The sequence below is a fragment of the Sardina pilchardus genome, chromosome 2 (assembly GCF_963854185.1).
Source record: "Sardina pilchardus chromosome 2, fSarPil1.1, whole genome shotgun sequence".
Classification (NCBI taxonomy): Eukaryota; Metazoa; Chordata; class Actinopteri; order Clupeiformes; family Clupeidae; genus Sardina; species Sardina pilchardus.
Window position 1 is genome coordinate 3,537,185 of NC_084995.1, and position 9,572 is coordinate 3,546,756.

The window sequence follows — 9,572 nt, forward strand, 5'->3', positions numbered from 1 at the left end:
CGTGTGTGTGTGCTTGACAGTGGGTTGAATCTGGCCCCTGTGTCTCGGCTGAGGGGGACTTGGGAGAAGCTTCCTGCTAAGTATGACAAGTTGCTGTCCGAGCTGCAGACTGTGTTTGACCCGTCGCGCAACATGGCCAAGTACCGCAACCTGCTCAACACCCCACCCACACACACTCTCCAGCCGCCCGTCATCCCGCTCTTCCCCGTCATCAAGAAGGACCTCACCTTCCTGCACGAAGGTAATCCACACTCATACACACACACCGTCGTACAAGAGACACCTTTGACTCTCCCCGTGATGAGTGAGAACACATAACAACCGGGCATGTTTGCATATATTTGCATTGTTTTGTATGTGCAGGAAATGACTCAAAGGTTGATGGTTTGGTGAACTTTGAGAAGCTCCGAATGATCGCCAGAGAGATCCGACATGTGGGCCGCATGGCTACCGTGTACACAGACCCCACGCTCCTGTACAGGACCAGGTACAGCCACACACACACCACACACACACACACCACACCTACACACATGCACACACACCACACACACACACACCTACACACATGCACACACACACACCACACCTACACACATGCACACACACACACCACACCTACACACACGCACACAGACAACAGACCTACACACATACAAACACAATAGGGTCAAGTAAGATCTGCATGTAATTATGTTTTTAAAGTAGCATCACATTTCAGAATCCAACCCTATCAGCAGTACAGAGCAATATGGTTGGGGGCTCTGCTGGTTCCCACTGCCTCCTGTCTTGACCCTTCACCTTGGTGTGACTGGGCACCTCTGGGCACATGTGTCCATGTCTCACTCACTGATGATGATATATCCTTATAGGACAATAAAGACTATCTATCTATCTATCTATGATGTGAGCGGTTGGCCCAGGCCACATATGTCCACATACTGTATGTCCACATATGTCCATGTCTCACTGATGTGCATTGAGTGCGTATGGGCGTCTGGGCCTCGTGGAGGCTCTTACTGCCCTCTGTGGTCAGATCCTGTCTGCTGTCTGCCACGGGCTGTTGTGTTCATGCTGTGCTGTGCTGGTGCACCTCCATACCAGCTGTGTCCTCATGTTTGGTGTGTGTGTGTGTGCGCGCATATGGATTACTATGTATTCAGTGTGTGTGTGTGTGTGTGTGTGTGTGGGGGTATGTCTGGTTTGGGGTGCTGCGGGGGCCTATTTTCTGTCCATGGGTGTGCTGGGCTTTCCTGTCTAAGGTCTTGTCTCTCTACCATCCCCTCTCTTCTCTCCCTCTCTCCTCTCTCTCCATCTCTCTCTTCATCCCTTTCCTTGTGTCCCTCCTTTTCTGCTCTCCTCCTTGGCTCTGTGTTCTAGGAAAAAGAAGTGGAGGAGTCTGGGGTGAGTGTGCGGACATGGCTTTTATTTCTCTCTGGCTTTGTGTAGCGCATGCCCTCATTTGCCTGAGCATGTGTAGACTACTAGACACTAGCAGTCCTCTAACATGGCTTCAGGTCTGTGTGTGTGTGTGTGTGTGTGTGTGTAGAGATCCAGCGTCTGACATCTCGAGTGTCTGCTTACAGTGCATACATGTTTGTTGTTGGTGAAGATGTTTGTAGTTGAGTCCGTGTGGAGACTAAAAGAGGCTCCCAGTCTGCTGAAGTGCGCCCCCTAGTGAATGCCCACCTGCCTCTTTCAACTGCTACCTCTGTCTTTTTTTACTGTCTTACTCCTTTAATTTTCCATTTCTCTCACTAACTGTCTGTCTGACTCCCTCTCCAGCTGTCTAACCCCCACGCGTGTCTCCCTCTGTGTGTCCGAGCAGGTCCCTGAGCCAGACGGGCAGCTCCACGGTGCTGGACATGGCTCTGATTGGCCAGAAGAAGCGCAGCAGGCGGGGCTCCTTCCTGGGGGCCAAGCGGCTGTACGAGGAGGACCTGATGATCCGGCGCGTGCGCCAGTACCTCACCGCCTACGTGCACGTGCTCCAGAGCCACGAGGAGCTGCTGCACACACTCTCCCTGCAGTGTGAGCCCGCCGCACAACCGGGTGAGGCGCGCACTCACACACGCACGCGCGCACACACACAGGCGCGAGCGCGCACACAAACACACACACACACACACACACACACACACACACACACACACACACACACACAGCGTCCGGCAGAGTTTCGTCTGAACCCGACAGTCATGTTTATTTTTATGTCCGAACCCGACCCGAGCCTGACACTGAGTTATTTCCATTCAAGTGATTATCCACCAACTTGACCATTGTCTTCAGCTGATTAAACAATGGTCAACATTGGGGGGTCCCGTCCCCCGTGACCCCCCCTGGTTCCTACGCGCATGCATACACGCACACATACTGTATGTATAGCATAGTAGAGGTAGCCTTCAGTATGTGTGGTGTTGTTCACATTGCTGTTTGTTGTTTAATTCAGTGTCTAAGAGTTCAGGAGAGAGGAGGACTGTTGACTCCTCACCTGCCATGCCCCGTAGTCCCACCCCTCAAGCCCCCCACACACACCTGGCCCGAAGGAGATCCTCCAATAAAGAGACCTTTGGTAAGACTAGGAGCTCACACAGCTGCTTACGTCCACTTTTCTTCCATGGCTAGGTCACTTCAGTGTGTGTGTGTGTGTGTGTGTGTCTTTAGGTCCCAAGTCCCCGCAGCCCCCGCAGAAGGTCCTCAACCACTCTGAAGAGGGGCGGAGCCAGCAGAAGAGCCAGGTAGAGGACAGCCAATCAAACGCTTCGTCACTGCTCTCCTCTCCACCTGTGTCACCACAGAGCACACCACGCAGAGGTATGATGCTGCAGATCACTCACACACAAGCACACACTTCCCCATGGAAAGAGCTAGATGCAGCCCAAATCTCCAGGGCTGAGATTTGTTTGTGTGTGTGTGTGTGTGTGTGTGTGTGTGTGTGTGTGTGTGTGTGTGTGTGTGTGTGTGTGTGTGTGTGTGTCAGCTTTATCTTGAGTGCTATTGAGTGATGTGTGGATGTGTAAGGTGGTGTGTGTTTGCGTTGTGTTCCAGATGTGTACCCCAGCGCAGATGTGGACCAGTACAGCCTCCTGAGCTCGTCCTCGTGTGACCTGATGGAGGACGTGCGGGGCACACACGCCCACGCCCACATCAACATGCCCGCACACACACAGTCCGCCAGCAACATCCTCTCTACCGCCAGGACAGAGCCTGACCAGATCAGCCTGGGGTAGGACTGCACGCACGCACGCACGCACGCACGCACGCACGCACAGTCTGCACACACGCACGCACAGTCTGCACACACGCATGCATGCATAGTCCGCCAGCAACATACTCTCTACAGCCAGAACAGAGCCTGATCACATCAGCCTGGGGTAGGATTACACACACACAAGCACACACACTCACATTCTCACAAACTCTTACACACACATGTACACAAACACACACACACACATGTACACATTCAGATACATGTGCAGAAAAGCTCTGGTTACTGATCTTCAACCTGTGCTTTCTCTCTCTCTCTCTGCCTCTCTCTCTCTCTCAGCTCCTACTCTCTGTCTCAGGACCAGTGTGATCGCGCATCACTGGACGCCGCTGACAGTGGCCGTGGCAGTTGGACTTCCTGCTCCAGTGGTTCCCATGACAACATCCAGAGCATCCCGCAGAGGTGCTGGGACACGTTGTCTGAAGGTGCAGGAGGTGTGCGGGGCTACTGGACCACACCCACTGGTTACTGGGGAGACGAGCTGGAGGGGGAGACGGGAACCATCAAGCGCCGTGGTAACAAGCCTGTCATAGGTGAGCTGGTAGTGTTGCACTCATGTTAATGGGCTGGATTGTTATTACTCTAATTGGTAATCACAGTCATTGTTTATAAAGTCCTGTAATGAAGGGTTCATTCTTAAGCCTAATTGCCTCTGTAGGTCACAGAGAAGGGCGTTTCCGTGAACCCCCGCCCACGCCGCCAGGTTACACGCCATTGGCGGAGGTCAGCTACAACCCGCCCCCTGGGAGACGGCCCCCAGACTACAACGCTGCCCTGCAGAGGTCACGCCTTCTCAAGAGAACATGTGACTCTCCAGGGCCAATTGGTGTTCAGCAGATTGGCCACTCCCACAGGCAGGCTCCACGCCCCCCTCAGGGGAAGGAAGGTGAGGCAGCGTACTAGCACTGAAGGAGTCCATCACCGCACATTCCCAATTTCCACAAATACCCTCATTTATATCCCCCTCCCTCTCTCTCCCCCTCCTCTCTCTCTCTCTCTCTCTCACTCTCTGTAGATGGGGAGCAGGTGTCAGCGGTGTGAGGGTCACTCTGAAGCTGGGGCAGTATTATGTAGCAGAGGTGGGAGGCAGCAGGGACGAATATTTGGCACTTTTGGCATCAAGCAGCGACTTCCTGTAGCCTCTGCCTCTGCCTCTGCCTCCTGGAGCTGCCAGACTTTTGCCGTCTTTTGGATCACACGTCACTGAAGCACAGACTTACAGCCCATCTGTCAGGTCATCGCCTTGGAAACAGTGTTACTACCCATTTCAGCATGGCTACCACCAGGGTCAGACCCAGGTTACACTGACCCAGTGTGGTAGTGTCCATTTGTGTGAATGTGTTTTGTTTGGTTTTGTGCTGCTGTGTGTGTGTGTGTGTGTGTGTGTAGCTATGTCAGTTGCAGTTTATGCTCATCTGATGATGAGACTGATTGTCTTAACCGGGTGTGTGAGTGTGTGGGCATGTGTGTGTGTGCGCATGCTCATGGTCTCCCTTTGGGCAAGGCATTGGTGCAAAAGAGATTTGTGTGTTGGCTGTCACCCCCTAAAGAAGGTGTGAAAGGGAGGATGGAGAACAAGACAGAGCGAGGTCGAGGGGATGGAGAGAGCTCTTGGATGTCCTGAGACAGCTGCACTATGAAACTGACAGATATAGTCCATCTGGAAACTCATCAGTATTACACCAGCACAATATTTAAAGAGTCCTCAAGCCAAAATTAACCTTTAAAGATTTAAGTCTTTTTTTACCATTTAAATGCCATCATCAGTGTTCAGGGTTTTTTACTTTGTGAAAAAAAATATTATATTTTAAGTCTTGTTTTTAGGCAAAGACCATTCAAAAATATTGCACATCTTTGCTGACATTTTTGTAAAATTTTAACTTCAAGTTTTAAGACTATGAAATGTGGACTAATGTCTAAGTGTTTGTGTGTGTGTGCGTGTGTGAGTGCGTGCGTGCGTGAGGAAGATGGGTATGTTTGTGTCCGTTTTTAATTCCCTCTATTTTCCTGTTTATCCCACAGCAGACGTTTATGTCTTTCACAAAGACAACCCCAGTGTTCTTTATCCCTGTGTATATATAATACAGGGTCCATATTTGTAAATAGTCACTTTATTTTTGTCAAGAGATTATAGATGTAAAATCTGGTCATGCTAAATATTCCAGAGTCCTGGGACAAAATAAATGCTATAGCCAAACTGTGTTGTGTTGTGTTGTCTGTATGGCTTTCTGTCCATTTGTAATATCTGCAGTAGTACCCATTCAAACATGCTATTCCTGTAGAAAACCTGTAGCCCAATGACATGCCCACCGGTAGGCTATGCCCGCTTTAACAATAGGATGATGGGTGAAAAACATCCTTCCAGCTAAGCATTCAATAATAAATACGGAATATTATTGCCTATTATATTATTTTAAAATAAATGTGCAGTGAGCAGAATTTGACATGTTTTGCAGATTAAATGACATAAGCCTAACAGCTGTTGTGAGTCAATGCTATATATTTAAATGTGACCGTAAATCAGGCTTCTCTGTCAACTATGCTTGCATAGGCTATAGGAATTTGGTCCCTGCATTTGTCTCATCCGCGAGTTAGTGAATACACACTAACCCGGAACAGTGAGCAGCGCTCGGGGAGCAGTAAGGGGTTAGGCCTTGCTCAAGGGCACTTCAGCTGTGGATGAAGGCATGGAAAAGCAGCCGGCAAACCCTTCAGTTATACAAGCCCGAAGCCCTAACCAATAGAATAGGTTGCCCCTAGCCTGTTGAAAACTTGAACTTCACGGTGATGATGACCAACCATTTTGCGGAATGATAGGCTATCATCATATGAAATTTGCGATGTGACTAGCGTTATCTGTAACTGGTTAGTTTATGCTTCGCATGCATTCTGAACCGTCCTTAAATTCGGGACCATTATCGCTCTTTTCAATTTGGGACATTGCGGGCGAATTGTAATTTCTTTATTCAAAGTCTATAGACAGCCTTCGCTGATTCAAAGTCCCGATATATTTAACGGCATCTTTTACATGTATTATCCAAACACCGTCAAACTTGCGCTTAGCCTACTCGTGGCCATAGACACCTGGCAAGTTGAATAACAGACTGACAGACACAGACGTCTGACGTTCCTGTCATTAATGGATGGAGATGGGTGCCATTGCCATCCCTGCCCTGTTGGTGTGTAATAATGAAACACACCTAGGGGTGGAGCTGTAGTATTACAGTCATGTCTTGTGATATGCCCCCACCTTACCTCATCGCCAGTGTTATGCCCCATTGACTTTATGTTTCTGTGTGGGTGCACCTATATTGATGTGGAAGATTTACTATAGCCTACATTTTCTTAGTAGCCTAACTCGTTAATCTTAGATGAAACCGACAGAATCTGTCAGTCAACCACGCCTGCAGGCCTTATTCACAAACCTTCCACCGCCTACGAAGGGCTCCCACAGTAGGCTAAACAAAGCAGAAAGACATGCACTTGCACCCAGCATCCCACAAGAGGTGAAGAAACACCCATACAATGACAACCCCTACCCACCATAAATCATGTCTTTGAGAAACGTCATCGGCCATGTGTTGTGTTTATGTGTTTGTTTGTGTGCAGTAAATGTATTCCAAGTATTCCAGTCGAGTGCATGTGTGTCTGTGAAGGAGATGATTTAATTGTGCAGACAATGTGTAAGTGTGAGGTTGTATGTCAGGTCACATATGCTCTTCCTTTTAATGTTGAACACTGAAATGTACTGAGTTTAATGTCACTGTAATATTTATAACCAGCCATTGCACTACCTGCGTGTGTGTGTGTGTGTGTGTGTGTGTGTGTGTGTGTGTGTGTGTGTGTGTGTGTGTGTGTGTGTGTGTGTGTGTGTGTGTGTGTGTGTGTGTGTGTGTGTGTGTGTGTGCGTGTGCGTGTGCGTGTGCGTGTGCGTGTGCGTGTGCGTGTGCGTGTGCGTGTGCGTGTGCGTGTGCGTGTGCGTGTGCGTGTGCGTGTGCGTGTGCGTGTGCGTGTGCGTGCGCGTGCGCGTGCGCGCGTGCGCGTGCGCGTGTGCGTGTGTGTGTTCTCCTGTATTGTGGAGTAGAAGAGGGTGAGAAAGAAGGTGGGGGTGGAGATAGATGGGTGGAGAGAGAGAGGGGTACTGGGGGAGTCTGCTCGCTATGTTCCCATGGTAACAAGTGCTGAAGTAAGTATGCTAAAAGGTTTTTGTCAGAATTCTCATGAGTTGGCATGATCTGCCGTGTACATCTGTAGGGGGGTGTGGGTGAATGGGTGTGTATCTATCAGTGTGTGTGCTGGACACAGTGGCTTTCAGTATTGGATCTCTCTCTCTCTATGTGTGTGTGTGTGTGTGTGTGTGTGTGTGCGTGTCTCTGTGTGTGTGTGTGTGTGTGTGTGTGTGTGTGTCTGTCTGTCTGTAAATTGCATCCATGTAGCTCTCTCAGTGATTGGCAGCTCTACCAGTGTTTTTCTGTCATAATAATAATGATAATTATATAGTAGCTCAACTCATGAATCATTCATGTTTACATTTTACAGTTTATTTTCTTCAACTGCCAATTACCATGCCATTCAGTGTGCACTCTGCTCACACACACACACACACACACACACACACACACACACACACACACACACACACACACACACACACACACACACACACACACAAATATACCCCTCCCCCAAACACACACACGCTTACACCAAATCCACTGGCTGAAGAACTTAATACAGTCTGTTTTTTCCAGTTCAATTTCCATGTCTACTTTATTCAATTAACAGTATCTCCATTTGAGCGCAATTTAATCTCTAACTTAGGGCCTATAGCCCAGTGTATACATACAAGCCCAAAAACCCTCACCAAGTCTGCAAGGACAACATTCTCATCATTCTCATTCAGTCATTTTATTCTCATTCTTGTCATCTCTCTCTCTCTCTTCCTCTTCAAATCAGTGTACTTTAATGGCACGATTGCAATTTTTTAACTATAATGATAATAATGGTGATGTTCATAATAATGATAGTAATAGCAAGCAGCAAGCTATAGGCTAGAAATTATAATGATACTGTAATAATATATAATGAATAATAGCAATAATGAAATAAAATAAATATAAAGACTAAAGGACAAAAAAGAAGGAACAAACACATATTTTTTTGTAATGCTGATACATATTGCTGCTACTAGTGCAGTCTCTTTAACCTCCCCAAATATGATTTTTAGTTTTCCGATTAGTTTGTTCTGTGAGCTCTAGGCAGATATTGTTGGCTTTTGTGTTGAATTCACACCTGAGGTCTTTATAATGACTGTGCTCAGTGAGGAGATGTAGTTCTGTTTGAACTCCTCTGGTTACAGTGAAGGCACAGCAGGCTCTGGACTGCCAGGTCTGCTTTCGCCTTCCACCTTCTGTAGCCAGGTTGTTCTCATTGCCAAAGCCTTTGGAAGCTTATGGGGCTAATTTGGAATCATGGTTTGGGGCCAAATATTCGAGTTTATGTTGCGGTTTTGTGACTTGATTCCAGTGTCTACTAATTCTCAGTATCGTTTTAGGGTTGATTTTGATGAATTGTGTATTTGTGTTTTTTGTTTGTGTATTTTTTTTCCCTTTTTAACCTTTGTCAGATTAGTAGGCCCTAGGTGTGATTTAGGCTAGTCAATTATATGCCCGCAGAGGGGTCTCATCTCTGTGTTTGTTTCCTGGCTTTCAAGAGCTTTATGATGTAGTGAACTGGGATGACTTTAGCATTAGACGTGCTTCCCAAATGTAAGGGCTTGTTTTTTTATATAGCAAGAGGAGCTCTGTCCCAGTTCTGCCCTGCTTCCATTGTGTGCTGTGTTCCTACATGTGCTACCAGGACAATTCTGTGCGCAAGGTTTCAGTTGGGTGTTTCTCCCATGAGAGTGGGCTCCATATTCACTACTTTAAAGGGCAATTGGCTCGATTACTGTTTTAAATATTTTTTATTTCTCCTTGAATTGATTTCGTAATGTAGCCTAATATAAAATGTTCGACATGCCTTTTCTTTAAGTTACCTAATTTACCTGTAGAACTCTTAGTGATGTCTAGATATTATATTGTGTTTGTTCAATGTGAACATTCCTAATCTCTCTCTCTGTATGTATGATCTGTATTTTGTGAGCATTTTTGTGAAACTGTATTTCTTTCCTACACACAAAATACTTGCCAGTTCACCCTCTAACATCCATACCCATACATCATTAACCCTTGGATGATAACACTGATCTTCTTATAAGGACAAATAGTTGATGTGTGTGTGCAGACAGATAGAGACCTCA

The 9,572-nt window shown here is 47.4% G+C and overlaps 1 protein-coding gene across 2 annotated transcripts in view; it reads left to right on the top strand.

Moving 5' to 3' along the window:
- The window catches only part of rapgef2a (Rap guanine nucleotide exchange factor 2a), a 30,283-nt gene extending 24,815 nt beyond the window's left edge, over positions 1–5,468 (top strand). Inside the window, exons 21-30 of one of the 2 annotated variants that reach the window (XM_062516848.1) lie at positions 21–241; positions 364–487; positions 1,381–1,404; positions 1,829–2,052; positions 2,450–2,572; positions 2,665–2,814; positions 3,049–3,226; positions 3,551–3,804; positions 3,930–4,157; positions 4,287–5,468. In XM_062516848.1, coding sequence (XP_062372832.1) covers positions 21–241; positions 364–487; positions 1,381–1,404; positions 1,829–2,052; positions 2,450–2,572; positions 2,665–2,814; positions 3,049–3,226; positions 3,551–3,804; positions 3,930–4,157; positions 4,287–4,312 — 1,552 coding nt within the window. In that variant the 3' untranslated portion in view covers positions 4,313–5,468. The remainder of the gene's footprint in view (positions 1–20; positions 242–363; positions 488–1,380; positions 1,405–1,828; positions 2,053–2,449; positions 2,573–2,664; positions 2,815–3,048; positions 3,227–3,550; positions 3,805–3,929; positions 4,158–4,286) is intronic. The other variant, XM_062516855.1, reaches the window with a different exon arrangement.
- The last annotated feature ends 4,104 nt before the right edge of the window (positions 5,469–9,572 follow it).